Source organism: Eubalaena glacialis, chromosome 18 (assembly GCF_028564815.1).
Source record: "Eubalaena glacialis isolate mEubGla1 chromosome 18, mEubGla1.1.hap2.+ XY, whole genome shotgun sequence".
NCBI lineage: Eukaryota > Metazoa > Chordata > Mammalia > Artiodactyla > Balaenidae > Eubalaena > Eubalaena glacialis.
The window spans coordinates 53,980,910-54,003,229 of NC_083733.1; the positions used below are offsets into that span (position 1 = coordinate 53,980,910).

Genomic DNA, 22,320 nt, shown 5'->3' on the forward strand with positions numbered 1-22,320 from the left:
CAAGGTCCCAGCTGCGGACGCTCGGGTGTGTTAGTGTCGGCGTCCGCGCTTTTCCGGGTTGGACTCTCGTTTCTCACAGGCCTTGGGGGGACTGATGAACTCCGGCCTCTGGTTCTTTTTCCGCTAGCCTTGTGGTCATCGTTTTCCGTGTGGTGAGTTGAGGTGACCCGGGTCGGGGTGAGGGAGGAGCTCACTGCAGGAGTCCCGGAGTTTCCCAGGCACGGATGCTGCAGGTGGAGGCAGGAGCCTCGGGCCTTTGTGAGTTAGCGGCTGAGGAAGGTGATTGTGGGTGGGCATGTGTGATTGTGCGACTGCATCAGTGTAAGATACACACATGAGTGTGTGTATCAGAAAGAGCGAGAGCGAGCAAGCGAGAGCGTGTGTGTGAGTATGGGGTCGGGGTGTGTGCGTGGTGGGGAGGCTCTGACTGGCCCAGATCAGCTTCCTAGGACTGAGAGGGGGCGGGGCCTCATTAATGACCGTGGTCGGCGGCGACTGTGAGGTGTTACACTGTGACCAAGTGATCCTGTGACAGCACTATTGTGACCGACTAGAGACAGATCAAAACTGGCCTAGTGTGACTTTTTTTACTTTTAGGAGGGTGGTTTCATTTTTGCAGTTATAGCATTGAGGAATCAGTGGACAAGATCCCTGTGTGACTCAGCCTGTGCCTCTCAAAGACTGCGAGCCCCTTGTTAACCACAGAGGTCCCCAGTTCTAAAGCGTGGCCCCTCTGTTGCCTTCATCATTGCACCCTGTATCTATTGTCTAGCCTAGTGCTTAACACACAGGCATGCAGTACATTCAGTGTAACCTGTTTTGGAGCTAATTGTCAATTCCATGGTTTCTTGGAATTTGTTGCACTGGGCTTTCTTTCACTGCCTCTGTGTTTTCACCTGTTATAGCCACACTGCGCAGAAATGCTAGCTGCACAAAAATGGCTAGCACTCTAGGTCTCAAATATTCGAAGGGAAGTTGAATATAGACCTAGAATGAAGGTTCCAACTAAAAAAACCAAAGCTCTGTGTTTATTACGGGGATTTTAGAGCTGGAATTGCCCTCAAGGCAGGGTCCTGGGAAGACATGATATTAAGGCACCAAGAGTAGGAGTCCTTCCTCCAAAGATTCCTCTTGGAAGCTCTGTGGGGGCAAGCTGCATATTGCAGATCTACAGCATTTTCATAGCTTTGTTGACAGGAAACTGCTGTGAACACAGAAACAGATTCTGCTCCTAGGCTTCAGTCAACCTGACTTTTTCTTATGATACAGGGAAGGGTCAACAGTATTCCAGTCTTTCTCTTACTTCCATTGGGTATATTTAACATGGATGATGGAGGCTTGCTAGTGATGAAGAATGTGTTCTTATTTAGCCTGTCTAGGTATGAAAGGCCTAGTATGTCATGATCCCCTTTTCCTTCCAAGTTTTGCTGTGTCCCAAAAGAAGGGCCATGAAAGGAGAAAAGTGTTGCAGCTGCACATCTCAAAGCCAAGCTAGAGGTCATTTTTTTTTTTTTAACATCTTTATTGGAGTATAGTTGCTTTACAATGTTGTGTTAGTTTCTACTGTATAACAAAGTGAATCAGCTATATGTATACATATATCCCCATATCCCCTCCCTCTTCCATCTCCCTCCCACCCCTCTAGGTGGTCACAAAGCACAGAGCTGATCTCCCTGTGCTATGCAGCTGCTTCCCACTAGCTACCTATTTTATATTTGGTAGTGTATATATGTCAATGCTACTCTCTCACTTCGTCCCAGATTACCCTTCCCCCTCCCCGTGTCCTCAAGTCCATTCTCTACGTCTGCGTCTATTCCTGTCCTGCCCCTGGGTTCATCAGAACCTTTTTTTTTTTTTTTTTAACATTTCATATATATGTGTTAGCACACGGTATTTGTTTTTCTCTTTCTGACTTACTTCACAATGTATGACAGACTCTAGGTCCATCTGCCTCACTACAAATAACTCAATTTTGTTTCTTTTTATGGCTGAGTAATATTCCATTGTATATATGTGCCACATCTTCTTTATCCATTCATCTGTTGATGGACACTTAGGTTGCTTCCATGTCCTGGCTATTGTAAATAGAGCTGCAATGAACATTTTGGTACATGACTCTTTTTGAATTATGGTTTTCTCAGGGTATATGCCCAGTAGTGGGATTGCTGGGTCATATGGTAGTTCTATTTTTAGTTTTTTAAGGAACCTCCATACTGTTCTCCATAGTGGCTGTATCAATTTACATTCCCACCAACAGTGCAAGAGGGTTCCACTTTCCTAGAAGTCATTTTGAGGTTTTTGTTTCGTGGAATGAATTTTTGTTTCTCAGGATATAGAATAACTTCATCTTAAATGCCCTGCCAAATAGTGACTAATCCATTTACCTGGCCAAGCCTTCTATTCCCAGTTAATGATAGTACTATGAGGATGGATCCCCTTCTTTCCCAGTTCCTTATCAAATGCCCTTCCTACAGTTAATTTTTGTATAACCACTTGGCAACACTTTCCCCTTGTGCTGTTTTTGTCTAAGCAGTCCCATGACACAGAAACAGTCCTCCTTTACATGGTGATTTGTTAATGCTTAGGTAGAATTACACATTAGATACTTTAGATTTTCTTCAAAGACATGAGTGGGAAAATGGCAAGGTAGGAGAAGGTTTGATTGATTTCAGAAACAGTCTTCAGTAAAAATGGTCTTCTGTTTTGGAGACCTTTAAGAATATTATTAGGGGTATGTACAGAGACATCTCTTTCAAGAAGGGCAGAATTTTTTTCCCAAGGAATTAGAAGATTTATGTGGTACCAACCAGTTATTGAATAAGATTTGGCAGTATCAGTTTTTTTCGAGTCACATAATTGTGTAGACTGAGTCAGCAATGTATAATGGTCTCTGAGTCTTGAGCAGAGGTCAGCAAACCATGACCCTGCAGGCCAAATCCAGCTTGTAGCCAGTTTTTTTTATGGCCTGTGAACTAAGACTGGTTTTAACATTTTTCTATAATTGACAACATATCAAAAGGAGAACAATACTTCATGACGTGAAAATTATATGAAATTCAAATTTCAGTGTTCATAAATAAAGTTTTAAATTTTGTCAAAAACTTCTATGGAAATTTGTTTTCTCTCTTGTTATATTAGCACCTGCATAATATCCTTGATTTTCTCTTTTGCCCACAAAGCCCAACATATTTACTATCTGGTCCTTTACAGAAAAATTAACTGACCCCTAATCTAGAGTATCTGGATTAAAATCTTGGTCTTGTAAGTATTTGTGAATTTGGGCAATATATTCAGTGTCTTTCTGTTCCAGAGTTTATTGTTTGTAAAACACAAATAATAGTACCAATTTCAAAGAGTTTTAATGAGGATTAGGAGAGTTAATATTAACAGCACTAGGACAGAGGCTGGCAATAATAAGTGCTTAAATTAAAACGTGTTACTGGGGGACTTCCCTGGTGGCACAGTGGTTAAGGATCTGCCTGCCAATGCAGGGGACATGGGTTCGAGCCCTGGTCTGGGAAGATCCCACATGCCACGGAGCAGCTAAGCCCGTGCGCCACAACTACTGAGCCTGCATTCTAGAGCCCGCAAGCCACAACTACTGAAGCCCGTGCACCTAGAGCCCATGCTCCGCAACAGGAGAAGCCACTGCAATGAGAAGCCTGTACACCGCAACGAAGAGTAGCCCCCGCTCGCCACAACTAGAGAAAAGCCCGTGCACAGCAACGAAGACCCAATGCAGCCAAAAATAAATTAAATAAATACATAAATAAATTTATAGGGAAAAAAAGAAAAAAAAAAACCTAAAAACCTGTTATTGGGACTTCCCTGGTGGTCCAGTGGTAAGACTCTGTGCTCCCAATGCAGTGGACCCAGGTTCAATCCCTGGTCGGGGAACTATCCTGCATGCCGCAACTAAAGAGTTCACATGCTGCAACTAAGAAGTCTGTGTGCTGCAACTAAGATCCCGCACAACCAAAATAAATAAATAAGTTAAAAATATTAAAATTAAAAAGAACCCTGTTGTTACTATGTGGATATCCTAAGTCATCCCACATTCATGAATGAGGAGCAATGAAAATATAAAGTTACTGTAATGGGCATTTTTAAGAAAACAAGCTATATGCTTAGATGGTCTATAACAGGTATCCTTCACCTTAAATGATTTGCCCTGGAATGGTATACCAAATTATTGTATATATATTTTATTAATGTATATTTTTCTTGGGGAAAAAGTCTATAATTTGGAGACTGTCAAAGGTATACAGGAACCAAACGGTTTGAATCACTGACCTAGAACCAGTAATTTACACCTGGAAGTGAACTTTAAGAGGAATTTGTCCCAAAATAATTTCCTGTATCATGTAAATATAAGGTTAATCATATTACATTCAAGTGATTAATATTATATAGATACAAAAAGAGATTCTAGTATGAAAAATACAAAGTGTAATGCTATGCAGTATTCATGTTTATGAACAAAATTACTCAAATTGCTAAATTATAAATCAGTTTAATTATTATAATGGCATTTCTTACCAATTTTTCAAGGATTGTATCCAATATGGTACATTAACTGGTTGTTCAGTAGAGAAAGGCAATGATAAAGCCACATTTATTAAGCCTCTACTATGAACCAAACATTGAAAGTGTCACTTACCTGAATTGTGCACATTCACAGGTGAATCTTTTTTTTTTTTTTTAGGACTGAAGATTTTTCTTTTAATTTTTCTTTTATATTGGAGCATAGTTGATTAACAATGTTGTGTTAGTTTCAGGTGTACAGCAAAGTGATTCAGTTATACATATACATGTATCTATTCTTTTTCAAATTATTTTCCCATTTAGGTTATTACAGAATATTGAGCAGAATTCACAGGTAAATCTTAACATGGAAAGTGTCTCACTATGTTTATGAGATACAGTAAGAGAAGATACAAGACTTGGTAGGTTTATTTATTTTAGTCACACTGGTTTTAGTGCTTTTACCTGTCGTTTTGCCAGTCTGTTTGCTCACAGTTTTCATAAGAAGTAGAAGATTGCCTTTTTAGAAAAATGCTTTATATGGAAATAGGTGTTAATTCCTGATGATCAAATGAATGCAGTCTTGTTGAAAAAAAATAGTAATCCAAATTGCACTTATAAAATCAAAAGTACTTATAATTTTAGCATCTAGAAATAATCACTATTAACATTTTGGTGTACATTCTAAATTTTTCCTTATGCTTATGTTTATATGATTTTGTTTTTTTCAGGAAAAAAAAATCACGTGAATTAATCATTTAAATGAATAAAGACCTCTCTAGCTCTTAGTTTGAAAAAGGAATTCAACGCAATCAGTGGTTTGTTATACTTCCTTGTATATAGTGTCAAATGACAAAACTAAAACAATTTAGTAACGAGTTTGATGTCTTTAATTCAAGGGAAACAATCCATGGATTGGGGGAGTACAGTGCCTCACAAGCAGAGCACTCTCCCAAGGGGTTTTGGGCAAGAGAGAATTTTATAGACTGTTAGAAGAGGCAACAGGGAAATGGCATAATTGGCTAGGAGGTCAGGGATTTTCTTATAAGGCTAGCTGGTCCAGTTTTCTAGGGTAAGGTAAGCTAGCCAAGCTGAGTTGGAAGATTGTGATTGGTGTAACATTGGATTTCCTTAATAGGTGTTTCCTGTAAATGCAAGCTGACTTACGTTTACATTTGTGACGTGGGCTGGACCACTGGGGTGGCCCCCATTTTGTGGATCCTGATACACAAATTAACTTTATCAGTAGGGATAAGGAAGTGACAATGACGTCCAACTGATTTGACAGACCTTTTGCAATTTTACAGGTAACAATTTATGCATAATTCCAGGGGAACAAATTATCAAGTAAAGCTACTCAATTAAGTATTTAGTAGTTTTTTTTTACATAGCTAGATAACTTTCAGAAAATAGCGCTAATATCTCAAGACCAAATATCTTAGGAGACTCCATTATATAAATTATGCTGACAAGGATGAGTTTATAATTTCTGATAACAGAATTAGATGTTAGTAGTTATAAATATGCATAGTTATAAATAACCCAGCATAAAAGTCTGGGTTAGACAGCGAACAAGATTGATTTTTTGTTAATATTTTCAATTTGTTACTTAAGCGGGTCAGATTCTCTTAGCTAGCTTTATGAGGCAGAATGGTGTCTATCTGTAGCTGCTGTCCTCTTCTTTCTCCCATTCTTTGTGGATAATGTTGCTGGTGAAAACAAATTACATTTGTAAACTGTGCTCTGTAATATATTAGCATTATAAGGAAGAGCAGGCCTAAGAAGCTCAAATTTCACTTTCATAAAAAATGGTAAGCAAAGAGAATTTCCTTTAATGGTAATGGATTACAGGATATGAAATAGTCTCTTCATCATCAATAAAAAATAGATAATATTTTGTTGGTTGTTTTTTTTTTTTCACTTAATCCTGACAACTCTTTGAGGTACTAGGTACTATTGTTTTTCTCACTTTATTGATAAGGAAATCTAGGCAGTACAGATAAGATACTTAGGAACACACACAATAACTTTTAGAGCTAAGATTGACATTCTGAAAGTTTAACCACAGAGCTTGTTCTTATTTACAACTGCACATAATCTCTCGATAAGTTTTTAACCTGCCTGTCTTACTTATTAATTCATTACAAATGTCTTTCCTCAACATTTACTATGAATTAGGGTAATCACCTTTAAAAACTAACGTACATATTAATAATAGCTACCAATAATTTTTTTTTTTTTTTTGGCTACCCCATGTGGCTTGTGGGATCTCAGTTCCCTGACCAGGGATTGAACCCAGGCCCCAGCAGTGAAAGTGCCAAATCCTAACCACTAGACCACCAGGGAACTCCCATCAATAATTTATTTAACCTCTTTTCTACCCTGAGATTTTTATGGTTATCAAAACTACTCTATGATGAATATCCTTAAGATAGATCTTCATCTACTTTTATATGCTTCCTGCTCACAATATGCCAGAACTTATTCTAGTACTTGAGGGGACACCAGCACTAAAAAGAGGTAAGTTGCTCATTATTAAGCAAAGATCAAATATATGTGGGAATAAATGTAAGGTAGACTGTGATAAAGGCTCTTAAGTCAGATGACACATATTGGGAATGCATATGGAAGAGACATTCTGATGACAGCATTCTTAGGTTATGACCAGATTATATTGGAAGACATAAAAGCTCTGGGGAGGTAAATAGGTTTTATTCGAGAAAATTTTCGTGAGATTAGATGTAAAAATGAGACTAAGAGAAAAAGATTAAACAGGTGTTTGGTGGTCATCAGGGCTAAAAGGAATGAATTAGAAGTGAATTAAACCCATACATCAGGAAGACATGAAGGCAGCATTTAGAACATCATCAAAACTTATGAGACTTCTCTCAGGGACCTTTAACCGTTCTTTTCTAGGCAAAACTCCAACTTCCTTTGCCATATGTAAAAATCAAAGTGTTAAATCAGGTGTTGGGAGCAGAAAGAAACAAAAGCCATTCAGAGTTGGCATCTATTTATCCTGAGCATTTTCTCAAAGTTCAGGGAAGACTGTTTAAGACTACTTCTTAATTTAAGAGTGGCCATGTATTAATATAAATATGCACTTTAAAAGTCTTTAAAAAGAAAGCTATTCTTCAAAAATATATTAATATTAATATATGGCCACTCTTAAATTAAGAAGTAGTTTTAAATAAAAAAAATCACAGACAGCACAGAGAAGCAATGCTAACATAAGGTTTCATAACTTTCCAGTTACTTTTCTTTCTCTGTTTATATATATATATTTTACAAGCAAAATGACATATTTCTGTATTTATTTTTAAAAAACTATTGAATGTTTTGAATATTTTCATACTTTTTCCAAGTTTTATTGAGATATAATTGAACATATTCTTAACTACAATTTTTTTTATAACCATGCATTTAATGACTACCTTAGTAGTCATGAATGGATGTTCTATAATTTATTTTAAACCAATCGGTTATTGCTAAAGCTGAATCTTACCTGCGCATTTCCTTCTACTTGCTCTGCAGCTCCCATGTCTTGGCCAACTTTACCTCCCCGTCTAGGACCCTCTGGGAACATCTGTGTCATTTAAAGTGTAGACATGTTCTGCAGTGTCACATTGGCTCCTGCTGGGTGGAATGCAGATGACAGTAACTTGCTCAGATGTATTTATTCAGGGGAATAATATAGGAACTGAATAGTTTACCCTTTTATCTGGGTCTCACTGAATACAAATATCTATATACCTCCCCATTCAAAATCTACTTGTTTTGAACTTCACATAATGATAGATCTTTTAAAAAAAATAATTAATTAATTAATTTATATTTTTGGCTGTGTTGGGTCTTCGTTGCTGCACACGGGCTTTCTCTAGTTGCGGTGAACGGGGGCTACTCTTCGTTGGAATGCGCGGGCTTCTCATTGCAGTGGCTTCTCTTGTTGCAGAGCACGGGCTCTAGGCACACGGGATTCAGCAGTTGCAGCACGCAGGCTCAGTAGCTGTGGCTCGCGGGCTCTAGAGTGCAGGCTCAGTAATTGTGGTGCACAGGCTTAGCTGCTCCGCGGCATGTGCGATCTTCCCGGGCCAGGGCTCGAACCCGTATCCCCTGCACTGGCAGGGGGATTCTTAACCACTGCACCAGGGAAGCCCAAAGATAGATCTTTTTTTTTCCAACATCTTTGTGAGATTCATCCATGTTGCTGCATGTAGCAGGCACCTTTTCTTTTGCTATATATTCCATTATAGGATGTTGCACAGATTATTTTTCTGTTATTCTGTTGTTGGAAATTTGAGTTGTTTCTAATTTTTCTTGAAGAGATACTACTGCTATGAACATTATTGTACATGTGTTTTGTGGATTTAAGCATTCTATTTTGCTGTGGAGATGCACAGGGAAAGGATTGCTGGGTTATGTAATACATCTATGTTTAGTTTTGTAGACACCAATGAACATATTTCCAATGTGTTATGCTCTAACAGCCACTGCATGAGAGTTCTAGTTGTAATAAGTTAAGCATAATACTGCAATCTTTATGATAACCACTAAGAATAATGTATGACAGTATAAATTAATGGGGAAAACTAGAATAATAAAAGTATTTGACTAATACAACAGAAGGTAAGAATGGTGGAATAGAAGAACAAAGAAACAGAGGGGACACATAAAAGCAAATGTTGGTGTACCCAACATTATTAGTAATTAAATTTAATGAAAATGGATTAAACACTCCAATAAAAAGAAAATTGTTGAAAAGAACAAAATCAACCATTTGCTTTTAGCAGCTGACACATATTAAGTATAATGACACAGAAAATGAAATATGAAAGAGGTATAATGCAAATACTAAAGGAAAGTTGGTGTCTCTCTATTAAGATCAGAAAAAAAAAAGGACTTAACGAGAGATAACGGGGACGTTTCATAATGATAAAAGTTTAAACCTAAAAAGAAGATATAGTGATCATGAATTTGAATATAACTACTAACAGCTTCAGGATATACAAATCAAAGATTAACAAAAGTAAAAGGATGAATCAACAAATCCAGTCATTGTTGAAGATTTCAGCATTCTGTTACAACAAGGATACTAAAAATCATTAACGATAGATGACCTAATTGACATACATAGAATACTATATCCAACAGCTAGAGGGTATACAGACCCCACTTATTGAAATTTGCAAATTGCCTGACTTCTTTACCTTTTGTGTTCTGATCTGTTGAATGGAAAGATTAAATTAAATTATAGAGCATTTATGAAGATTAAATGGTAAGGTTTATAAAGCATCTATCACATAGAGCTCTTAGTAAATATTTGTTGTTTTCAAGCTGTAAGAGGCTTTACTTTTCTCCAGCATGAATACTGATAAAAGAGGTGGTAAATGATGCTACTGAAGGAATCAGGGTAGCTGACTGTGGGAAGTGCTAAGCTGGAGGATTCTGGGACTTGTGTTGGCTTGCGGGTAGGACTCCATGTGGGCCAATGCTGTTTTGCAATGGCACTGTTTTCTGTTTTTGTGTGTGGGGTGATCAGGCATTCCCAGTCTCTACATAAAAAACCATCCCCAAATTAGTGGCTTAGAACAATGATAGCATTTGTTTTAATCATTAATTTGTTCATTGGGCAGAACTTTGTGGAGACAGCTAGTCTCTGCTCTACCTGGCTTCAGCTGGGGTGGTTTTAAGATTGGGGGCTGGAATCATCGGAAGGCTTGCTCACTTACGTATTTGGTGGCTGATGCTGGCAGTCAGCTGGAACCTCAGCTGGACTGTGGTTGGAATATCTAGCTGTGGCCTTCTTGTGTAGCTGCTTGGATTCCTCACAGCAAAATGATTGGGTTTCAGGGTGAGCGTCTTGAGAGTGAGTTAGTAGGAAGCTCCATTGCCTTTCCTAATCTAGCCATGGAAAATAGACAGTGTCATTTCCACTGCACTCTATTCATCAAGAGAATCACAAAGGCCTGTTCTGTTTCAAAGGAAGGGAAATAAACTCCACTTAAAAAAAAAAAAATTAATTAATTAATTTTTGGGTGCGTTGGGTCTTTGTTGCTGCGCGCAGTCTTTCTCTAGTTGCGGTGAGTGGGGGCTACTCTTTGTTGTGGTGCATGGGCTTCTCATTGCTGTGGCTTCTCTTGTGGAGCACGGGCTCTAGGGTGCCCGGGGTTCAGTAGTTGTGGCTCGTGGGCTCTAGAGCGCAAGCTCAGTAGCTGTGGTGCATGGGCAGTTGCTCCATGGCATGTGGGATCTTCCCAGACCAGGGCTCAAACCCGTGTCCCCTGCATTGGCAGGTGGATTCTTAACCACTGCGCCACCAGGGAAGCCCCTAAACTCCACTTCTTTATGAAGTAGGTGAATGGCAAAATTCTGGAAGAACATGCAGGACCTGAAATATTGTTGTGGGCCTTACTGGAATTTACAGTATGTGCCAATCCCTGAGGCCAAAGATGAGGTTTAGGTGTGGATGGTGTCTTCCCTTTGCAGCCCTGCAAAGTAGAATAGCGGGAGGAGTATCTGCTCAAGATGTGCCCAATCTCAGGCCCAGGCCAGTATTAGCAGAGTGGAGGACGAGCCAGAACCCTCCTGCTGAAGTGTCTGGATCCTACTTTCAGACAGGAGGACCTCTGCTTGGTATCTGTGCCTGTTTACTGGATTCTTTGTGTGTGGACTGTTTAGATTTGTCCAGAACCCATCTTACCTGTTATTTTCTATGTATGTTGATAAGGTACTGTTTACAGGCAGGAAGACAAAAGAAAAAAGCACATATTAATGTGTATCATTTGGGGAGCTGAGAAGTACATCTGGTGTCAGACCAACTTTCTTTTCCCAGTTCTCACCTCTGTAGTCTCTGTGCTTCTCCAGGAGGGAAACCCTGAAGAGTACTGACAAGTTCTCAACCATTTTAAACCATGGCTTTGGTAAGTTGCTGTTTCTCTCTAGTTCTTGAACATAGTTATATATTAGATCATGTGAACATTTCTTTATTTAGAAATGTCCTGTGTAACAGAGATCTCTAAGAAGCTGTCCCCAGTTCCTCCCATACCAGTGAAGTATGATGCCAACCAGCCCAGGGTCCTCCTGATGGGTCTCCCTGTTCTTCCATTAATGTGTAGCATCTCCTATAAGTTCAGCCTTCTTTCAAGAAGAGTTATGGAGTAAAATTAAATCGCTTGAGGAGGAGGTATTTCACCAAAGAATGGTGGAGGGATGATTAAGAGAAGTCGGTCCCATTTAATTACTCATGGAAAAACTTAGAAATTCTTTGCATTTTCTAGGAAAATACACGATTGGCAGTTGATTGTCCCCAGTGTTGGTATGTGTTGAGATTACATGTTTTATGAGGCTTTTAGGATTGGGTAGGAGTAAAATTGGGACTTGCATACGGAGAGATCAGGGATCTACCTTGGGAATCAGTCATGGAAAGATGATTATCAGGAGGAAGATTTATTATGTACTTGAAAAGTCTGTGCTGGTTTAAGATGATTTTCTATGTGATTATGGACCATTCTGTGTTTTATATCCACTAACTCAGGATCAACTAAAGTATTCAGTGAGGGATGGTGGCTCAGCTGGATTTAAAAGAAGTAGATAACTATAGACTCCCATCAGTAGAAAAGATGTTAGAGATTTTTATCCCCACCCTAAACTTGGTAGTATAAAAGAATAATTAAGAGTGATATATCTACTAGATTAACTGTAGCTGTTAAAAAATTTACTAAATACTTTGGCATAAGAAAGTTTAGTGCTTCTTACATATTTTAAAATAATGGTCTTACACCCAAACCGAAACAAGTTAGAGAACAATTTAGTGTGAAATATGAAACCATTAAAAAAATGACAACTAGAAAAAAAATGGTATATAACATAATGATGAACCTGAGGCTTGAAGAAATTCTTTAATTTTACGCAAACTATTATCTCTCTATATATCTATATAGAGATTTAATACTATGTTGGAAAAGAAATTCCATGAATTATATTTTCTTAGTCTATAATGGAAAAAGAGGATGTAAAAATTCACATTTATTAATAACTTATGAGGTAGGCATATGGCATGCAGTATGCTCATATTCACTATTTCAGTTAATTGGTAAATTGTGATTCTTTTATTCATTTCTAGCCATGTTTCTAGACATGTTTTTATAACTGAGGAATCACATAATAGGCATGAACTAAATCAACTAGATTACTTAAAAATATGTGTATAATCTGTTTCTGAAACACTGATTTCCTTAACTTCTCTTACCATAGACTTCCAGCCACAGCCTATTTGCTTGCTATATAGCCCCCTTCTTGGATTTCAAACCTTTATCTACTCTCTTTCTATTTTGAAAACATTTCTTGAATTTCACCAGTAATACTTGGGTTTGTGCTTTTAGGAATGGGTAACATTCAGGAAAGCGGCCCTAGAGTTCACTCAGGAGGAATGGAATATCTGGGGTTCTGCTCTGAGGGAATTGTACTGGGATGTGATGATGGAAAACAGCAACTTAGTCTCACTGGGTAAGCTATCTGCCTCAAATAATTTAAATATTCTCTCTGGAATATCAAGGCTATCTTTTAAGAAACTAGGTGATTTTTTTCACCGTTTTCAAAGGAATGGGTTAAGCTTTGTTGTGTTGCAGATGACACCTCACCATTCTTCATGACATTTATTCTTCATGATGGTCATACTCTTCTCAGCCCCTTCATATAATTTCTACCTTCTTTGATACCCAGGGAGCTAGATGTGATTTGTGGGACATTTAAGACATACGTATTGCCAAAGAAACCAGGTGTTATATTGTGTTTGAACTCAGAATTGGTAAAGATGCTGTACATTATTTTCGGACCCACCTTTAGAACAGACAAAAAAAATCCTGATTTGTACTGATTTTCAAAGTAATCTCTACAATTTACATGGTGATGGACTGAGTCAAAAAATATTTTAAATGAAGTGAACAAATTCATTTCTTATAACAAAATTTTTTTATTTGACCTACATTGTCATTGAAAATGACAATCCATGAACTTTGCATTTATCAGCATTTGTTTAGCATTCTAGAAAGAACCTGTGAATGTTTCAGAAATCTCCATTTTTCCTCTTAGCAAATAACAAACAAAAATATAGTAATCATAGCCAACATAGTTCTCATTGGATTAACTGTTATACTATATTGCCTTTTAATACAGAGAGAACCAGTATAGGTTTAAATAAGACCTTTCTTACCTCTCTCATCTCTCTATTCTTTGTGATTCTTTCATCACCCTAAGGTGACTGTTCTCTCAATCCCTCTACCCTTCTCTGAAGTCTTCACCAATATTATTTTTGCTTACAGGTCATTAGAAATTTAATTCTCAAAATGTTTTATAGAGTTGGTTTTAATTCTTATAAATATTTTTATACATTATTTCATATTTATTTCTTATAGGCAGTGTGACCACCATATTCGAGCAAGGGAAGAAGCTGGGAGGGTTGTCAGGAAGACAGAGAGCTCAGCTGAGTGAGGGCTGATCAGGCAGGGAACTTTAATTACAACTGTTAGGCCTTTTTAAAAAAATTTTCACTTTTCAATTGTTTGATGTTACTATATAAAATTAGTTTATTATATAATAACTTTGTATCCAGCAACTTTTCTAATTTACTTGTAAGTGCTAGTTCTTGCTTTACAGATTCTTTAGGATTTTGTAAACAAACAATTGCCATCTACAAATAGGGTTTTCTTCTTCTTTGCCAGTGTTTATATCTTCATTCATTTTTATTGCCTTAATGTAATTGCTAGGACTTCCAATACAGTGTTGAATAGAAGTAGTGAAAGTAGACATTGTTGCCCTTTTTTGGTCATAGGAGGATAATGTTTAATACTTCATCATTACACATAGGTGGAGGTTTTGTGTGATGCTCTATCAAATTTGGCAAGTTCTCTAGTCCTAGCTTGCTGAGAGTTTTTATCATGAAGGGATATTATATTTTGTAAGATACTTTTTCTGAATCTACTGAAGCAATATGTCTTTACTCCTTTATTCAACTAATATGATGAATTAAATTGATTTTTGATCGTTAACTCAATCTTATATTCGTGGGTCATGTTGTATTTCCTTATATATATTTCCATATTAAATTTGTGTGAAATAATAGAAAAATATATGTTGATCTCTGCCCCCAGTTCCTAGTATAGAACTCCTAAAACCCTTGTATTTGCCTAAGTCATTAAGAGTACTAGGAGCATCTTTTGTTCTAATATTTGGTCTTTGACTCTGGTTCCTGACAGAGTTCCTAAATCCCTTGGAATTTCCTAGGTAATAGGAGAGTGTCTTTTGTTCTGAGAAGGTAACTCTTGGTGGGCCCCTGGATGGTAGCTGGTCACCAGAAATATCAAGCCATGATTAGAAGCTTGGAATTTTCAGCCCCACCCATCATGGGTAGGGGAGAGGAGCTGGAGATTAAGCTAATGATTGATTATGCCTACATGATAAAGCCTCCATAAAAATCCCCAAAGTACGGGATTCTGAGAGTTTCCAGGTCGGTGAACACAGTCACATACTGGGAGGGTGGTGTGGCCCAACATGGGGACAAAAGCTCCTTGGCTTGGGACCCTTCCAGACCTCCTTCTATGTACCCCCTCATCTGGCTGTTCGTCTGTATCCTTTATGATATATTTTGTTATATAACAAACTGGCAAACATAAGTGTTTCTGAGTTCTGTGAGTTCTAGGAAATGCTCATACCCAATGAAGAACCCCGATTTATAGCCAGTTGGTCAAAAGTACAGGTGACAACCTGGGGCTTTTGATTGGCATCTGAAATGGGGTGGGGGAGTGGGGAAGACAGTCTTGTGGGACTGTGCCCTTAACCTGTGGGATCTGATGCTATCTCTAGGTAGATGGCATCAGAATTGAGTTAAATTTTAGGACACCCAGCTGATATTAAAAAAAACCCATACTTTTGGTGACCAGAAGTAAAGTGGGATAGCAGTGTAAGACTAAAGGAGAAACACAGGAGGAATGTGTTTTTCCTACCCAATTTGCTAACACTTTCTTAAGAAATTTTGCACAAAGCTTTAGTATGTCATTTTCTCTCAAGTTTTGGTATTAGTGTAGTACTGGCCTCATAAAACAAGATGTGAACTATTTCCTCCTCTCTTCTAGAAAAGTTTGTATAAGATTGGTATTATTTCTTGAATGTCTGGTAGCATCCTCTAGTAAAATTAGCTAGACCTGGAGTTTTCTTTGTTTATGATAACAAATTTTCTTTAATAGGTATTGGGCTATTCAGATATTCTATTTCATCTTGTGTCTGTCTTATACTGTTATATTTTTCAGTAATTTTGTCCATTTCATCTGAGTTGTCAAATTTGTTGCAATGAAGTGGTTCATAATAATTCCCTTGTTAGACTTCTACTATTTATATGTTCCTTAGTGATAAGTTCTTTTTCATTCCTGATATTGGTGACTTGTCTTTGCAGTTTTTTATTTTTAACAATTCTAGGTAAGGTTTAATCAATTTTGTTGCTCTTTCCAAAGAAATCACTTTTGGTTTGGCTAATTGTATGTCTATTTTCTATTTAGTTTATTTCTTCTCTTTTTCCTTCTAGGTACTGAGGGTTTACTTTGCCTTTCTTTTTCTAGCTTCTTAAAGTGGAACCTCTGGTTACTGATTTTAGACCCTTCTCTTCTAATATAACATTTAAAGCCAGAAATTCCCTACTTTAACTCCATTCCACAAATTTTTATATATTGTATTTTTATCAGTCAGTTCAAAATATTTTCTTATTTCCATTTTGATTTCCTCTTTAACTCATGGATTATATAGAAGTGTGTTGCTTAATTTCCAAACATTTGTGTGTTTTCTAGCTACTTCATTGTTATTGATTTCCAATCTAGTCCCATTTCATCAGAGAATACACTGTGTATGATTTTGATCCTTTGAAATTCATTGACACTTTTTGTATGGCCCAATATATAGTCTACATTGGTGAATATGCTGTGTGCACTTGAAAGGAATATGTATTCGATGGATGTTGGGTGAATTATTGTACAAATATTAATTTGTCCAAGTTGGTTGATAGTTCATATCATGTATGTCTTCACGATTTTTTTTTTTGTCTTGTATTTTTTTCAATTGCTGAGAGACAGATATTAAAATCAGGGCCAGGACTACAGTAATGCTGAATTGAGTAAAGCACCTAGGGTGCAAAATTTAAGGAGGCACTCATTCTTAGGGTCATGCAAGTGCAGTGTTGTTTGATGTTGTGTTTTTAGGTTGTGTACACATATATGACAATAATTCTTCCTAATGTATTGACTCTTCTATCATGAAATGTTCCTCTTTATCACTGGTGTAGTTTATCTGAAAACAGTATAGCCACTCTACTAGCTATATAAACTATATCTATATAAACACAACACACTATAATTTTTACCTTGAATACTTATATGTAGTTTAAAGAAGTTAAAATAAAAGAGTTATTACATTTATCCAGAGAGTTACCATTTATGCTCTCTTCCTTTGTTCCTGAAGATCCCATTTCCCCACTGGTAGCATTTTGTTTTAGCATGAAGAGCTTCCTTTTAGCATTTCTTGTAATGCAGGTCTATTGGTAACAAATTGTTAGTTTTCTCTTATCTAAAAGTGTCTTTATTTTTCGTTCATTCTTGAATATATTTTCTCTGAATATAGAATTCTGCCTTGTTAAGATTTAAACACTTTTAAAAATTGTGTAGTGGACACTGACACCTCTGATTCCAATCCAATTTAACAAGGTTTATTTCAGACCTCTTCCTTTACATGTTTGTACCTATCTTCTCTGACTATGAGAATCATGGTTCCAGATATCCTCAGTATATTGTTATTACCCAGTTACTCTGCATGTATCCAGGCTGTCATCCATGCAGACCAAAAACTCTGCCTGAGTTTCTCTGTACATGTCAACACATGGGCCTAGACCCTGATTCTCTCCCCAGTTGTGGTCAAGAAGATTGAGCTCCTCCATGGACTCCATTTTCCACCACTCTGACAGAAGATATGTGAACTCTTTCTCTTTTTATACCTTTATTTTGAATTTTTTTTTTTCGAAAAAAAATCTCATAGAGGCTGTGGGCAAGCAAGCCCTGATACTAAGACCCACCACTCTTGTGGCAGGCATAAACACCAAGTGAATCAATCTCCTTATCCCAGAACTGAAAACTCTTATGGTAGACTATTGAGCCCCTGGCTGCTTATGTATTCTTTACTTTGAAAATTTGTATTTTTAAAAATTTTATTTGTCTTAAGATATAATCTGTGGTTTTATTGTTTTTCTTTATTGCTTGTTTGTCTTCACTTCTGGTAAACTTTCATTTGTAATTTATTCTTGAATTTGTTTCTGAGTTTTCCTAACATATACTATTAGTTTATTTATTGTAATATTTTCTGTGTTTATTCTTATGTAGTAAAGAATTAACCTTACACAAAGAGAGGTCTTGCCTTTGCCTTTGGCTCCTGGGAGGTGATCACTAAACCCTTGGAATGTCCTGCTTGATAGCGTCTTTGTTTACCTGAGGGTAAAAACCAAAGAGTCTAATAATGTGATTTAGGTTGGAGTTTTGAGTCATGCAGTATTAGCGCAAACTCTGGAGGGGGCTGGAAACTAAGGTCAGCCATGCAGGCAGTCAACCATGTCTATATGACTGAGCCCCAGTAGAAACTCTGGACATCAAGGCTCAGGTGAGCTTCCCTGATTGGCAGTACTCCATGCTTAGTCACACCCTGTTGCTGAAAAAAGTTAGCATCGTCCATGATTTCACTGGGAGAGGACACCTCGAAGATTTTAGAATGCATTAAGTCTATTCTTTCTATTGTTAGTTAGTGCTTTTTAATCTTTTGTTTTGAAACGCCATTCATTAATCATTACTACTTAGTATACACTTACTTAGACTTCCCAACCAATTTTATCTCATTCTGTCTTTCTGGGATCAATTTACTTCTTGCTAACGTGTATGTTCTAGAAATTCTCCAGTGAGTCTATGAAAGAATCCCCATTCTTTGCCTTAAAATGTCTTTATTTTGCCCCATTCTTGACTGCTATTTTTCCTTTATCATTTTGAAGGTATTATTCCATTGTCTTCTGACATCTCATGTGCCTAATCATCATTCCTTTTAGGTAACATGTTTTCTTTCTTTTTCTTTCCTTCAGAAGATTTGTTATTTTGCAGTATCAGGATGTGTCTAGCTATTAGGTCTACTTTCATTATCCCACTTACAACTTATTTTGATTCCTGATCCTGAAATCACGACTTTAATTATGAAAAGTTCTAAACCATTTTCTTTTCTGATGCCTCCCCTCCTTTCTCTATTTCCCTCCTTTTATGACATTAGATATGTATTGAACCTTTTCATTTTCTTCTATATCTCTTATAGTTTCCCTTCTATATTTCACATTTCATCTCTGTGCTGCCTTCTAGGTGATTCCCTCAGATATATGTTTAAGTCTAATAATTTACTTTTCAGTAGTGTTAATTCTTTAAGTTCTCAGGTTTTTGTTTTTTTTAACTTTGATTTTTATTTCTGGAAATTCTCTTTATTCTTTTAATATCTGCAGATTCTTTTTATGTATTGTGCTTTTGTTGACTTTTCCATTTTAAACATTTATTTCATATTCTTTTATGTTGTCATATTATATGCAGTTCTTGTAGGTACCAACTTTCTCCCCGCCCCACCCAGTTGTACTGACGTAATTGACATATAACATCATATAAGCTTAAGGTGCACAGCATGATCACCTGACACATGTATATATTGTGAAATGATCACCACAATAAGTTTAGTTAATACCTGTCACCTCACATAGTTATAAAATAATTTTTTTCCTTCTGATGAGAACTTTTAGGATTAGCAACATTCATATATGCTATTCAGCATTGTTAACTATAGTCATATTGTTGTATATCTCCAGTACTTACTTGTTTGTGCCTTTTGACCATCTTCACCCAATTCCCCTACCCACCACCAACTTTATTTCTTTACCTGCTGACTCTCCTGTGATGGCTTTTTCCTTGTTGATTTATTTTTTTAAATTTTTTGATTTTAAAAATTTCCTTCCTTTTTATTTAATTATTTATTTTGGCTGTGTCGGGTCTTAGTTGCAGCACACGGGATCTTTTGTTGTGGTGGGCGGGCTCTTCGTTGTGGTGTGCGGGCTCCAGAGCACACAGCCTCAGTAGTTGCGGCGCGTGGGCTCTCTAGTGGCACGTGGGATCCAGAGCGTGTGGGCTCTGTAGTTGCGGCACGCAGGCTCTGTAGTTGTGGTGTGCGGGCTCAGTAGTTGTGGCGCACAGGCTTAGTCGCCACGTGCAGGTTTAGTTTCCCCACGGCACGTGGGATCTTAGTTCCCTGACCAGGGATCGAACCTGTGTCCTCTGCATTGGAAGGCAGATTCTCAACCACTGGACCACCAGGGAAGTCCCTTCTTGTTGATTTATAGTTTTTGTTTTTCAGCTCATTTCAGTGGAGGAAGAGGTTGTTGTTTATTTCAACTTAATCTCATGTGCCCTGAGTTAAAAGAATTTCTAAAGCAGTGCTGTTACATTTACTTCCTGCCGAGTTGTAAGCATTTCAGTAGAATTCAACCAGGTTCTCCATGTAGGAATTTTTTTAATTAAAAATTAAATTGCTTTAATAGATATGGAGAGATTCTGTTTTTCTATTTCTTCTTGAGTTAGTTTTGGGAAGTTGTGCTTTTCAAGCAATAATAGCATTTTATCTGTGTTGTCTAATTTATTGGCATCAACTTGTTCATAACATTCCCTTATTTTTTTGCTATCTGTGGGATCTGTAGTGATACCTCCATTTTCGTTTCTGAAAATGGGTAATTTGTGTTTTTTCTTTTATTAACTATTCTTAATATGGATTTATAAATTTTAAAACTCTTTCCAAACAAACAACTTTTGGTTTTATTCATTTTCTCTATTGTCTGCTTTCTACTTCATTGATTTCTGCCTATTTTTATTTCTTCTACTTATTTTGGGTTTCGTTTTTTGGGTTGTCTTTTTCTAGTTTCTTTCAGCCTTTATTCATTTTTTAAAAGTGTGGTAAAACACACATAACATACAATTTACCATCTTAACCATTTTAAAGTGTACAGATCAATACTGTTAAGTATAGTCACATTGTTATGCAACCAGTCTCTAGAACTTTTCATCTTGCAAAACTGAAACTGTATCCATTAAACAATAACTCTCCATTTCCTCTTCCCCAGCCCCTGACAACCACCATCCTGCCATCTGTTTCTATATGTCTGACTACTCTAGATACTTCATATAAGTAATACAGTATTTGTATTTTTTTGCCCCCAATCCCCTAAAAATGTCTCAGAGATTGCAAGCTCCCTCATCTCTTTGGGCCAGTGAGTAATATTTTTCTAGAAATATTTTATAGGACTAAGCAGGGTCTTAGTTCCAGCTCTCTGCCCCCAGTTCCTGTGTAGAAATTAGAACCCCAGACCCCAGTTAGTACTCTTAAGCATTATATATGGGATCAAAGATCTCTATGAGGCGTCAGCTCAAAGTTACCTTTACATTTACTGTTGTGATTCATCTCTTTGTTTCTGGATGCAGAATTTTCCTTTTTCCTTTTCTTTTCTTTTGAACTTGACCATTTTAAAGACATTTTGTCATAGTTTAGATGGCATTTCTCTGTGTTTGTAGGGGGAGTAGGGACAGGCATCCACTTGTTATGTGTCTCTTTTAAAAAAATTTCTGGGACTTCCCTGGTGGCGCAGTGGTTAAGAATCCACCTGCCAATGCAGGGGACATGGGTTTGATCCCCGGTCCAGGAAGATCCCACGTGCCGCGGAGCAACTAAGCCCGTGCGCCACAACTACTGAGCCCGTGGGCCACAACTACTGAAGCCTGCGCACCTAGAGCCCGTGCTCTGCAACAAGAGAAGCCACTGCAATGAGAAGCCCGCGCACCACAACTAAGAGTAGTCCCCGCTCACTGCAACTAGAGAAAGCCCGTGCGCAGCAACAAAGACCCAACGCAGCCAAAAATAAATAAATAAAAAATAAATTTTAAAAATAAATAATTAAAAAATTTCTACTGTACTTTGTTCTTGCCTCTTACCTAGAGGAGAGAAAAAAATGGAATGATTTCCTCACTTTTTAAAAAGTGTAAGGGAGGCATGGAGAAGAAAAAAGAGTGGGTAGTATTGAATTAATGACCAGAGGAAGGCTTAGGGCACCTTTTCTAATTTTACTGAGGTTCAAGGCCTGCTCTATTCCTAGGCTCCTGTCACCAAGGACCTGCTTCTCTTGACCTCTCTCTTCTCCAGTGCTTTACTGTGTATAGAAAGTAGGCTTTTCTATCTGCTCTTTCAACCATAGATTACTTCCATGCCTTTGGTGCCTGTTACAGAATGGAGACGTGTAAATGGGACAAAGCACTCCTGGGATATGACTACAAGGGAGAGATGGAGAAACACGATCCATAAGGGTGAGCTGGAGATGGAAGAAAGGACACAGTGTAACACGGGGACCTCCCTTCTTGCCATATACTAATATTATAATCTATTGATTTTACGTCTATCTTTACTCACTAGAAAACCAAGGTCTGTGGACATAATAAAGTCTTCTTCTTGTATGGGCTCTCCTAAGCACTCACTACTTAGACATCAAATCACTGTCTAGACAAGAAAGGTTCATTCAAGGAATATATGCTTATTTAATTCAAGAGAATGTATTTCCATTTGTGGGCATGAGAAAGGAGATGCTGAGCGAAACGTGCAATTAGTAAGTGAACATTAGTTAAAATTAGAAGAAGATCTTGGATAAGGTACAGG

The 22,320-nt window shown here is 37.4% G+C and overlaps 2 protein-coding genes across 3 annotated transcripts in view; one reads left to right on the forward strand and one right to left on the reverse strand.

Moving 5' to 3' along the window:
- The window catches only part of ZNF382 (zinc finger protein 382), a 50,539-nt gene that overhangs the window by 25,573 nt on the left and 2,646 nt on the right, over positions 1-22,320 (reverse strand). The window lies entirely within an intron of this gene.
- LOC133078980 (zinc finger protein 331-like) lies at positions 78-22,079 on the forward strand. Of its 2 annotated transcripts, none has more exons than XR_009697986.1 (4): positions 78-152; positions 11,389-11,444; positions 12,906-13,029; positions 21,897-22,079. XR_009697986.1 is itself a non-coding variant. In XM_061174213.1 (4 exons), the coding sequence occupies exons 2-4, from the start codon at positions 11,436-11,438 to the stop codon at positions 21,970-21,972; spliced, it is 240 nt and encodes a 79-aa protein (XP_061030196.1). In that variant the 5' UTR covers positions 78-152; positions 11,389-11,435; the 3' UTR covers positions 21,973-22,079. The 2 variants fall into 2 exon arrangements, 1 of the variants encoding a protein (XP_061030196.1); XM_061174213.1 differs by having other exon boundaries at positions 21,866-22,079.

Coding starts and splice junctions, on each gene's coding strand:
- LOC133078980 (XM_061174213.1), top strand. Junction 13,030..21,865: donor CAGCAACTTAGTCTCACTGG/GTAAGCTATCTG, acceptor TTTCAACCATAG/ATTACTTCCATGCCTTTGGT.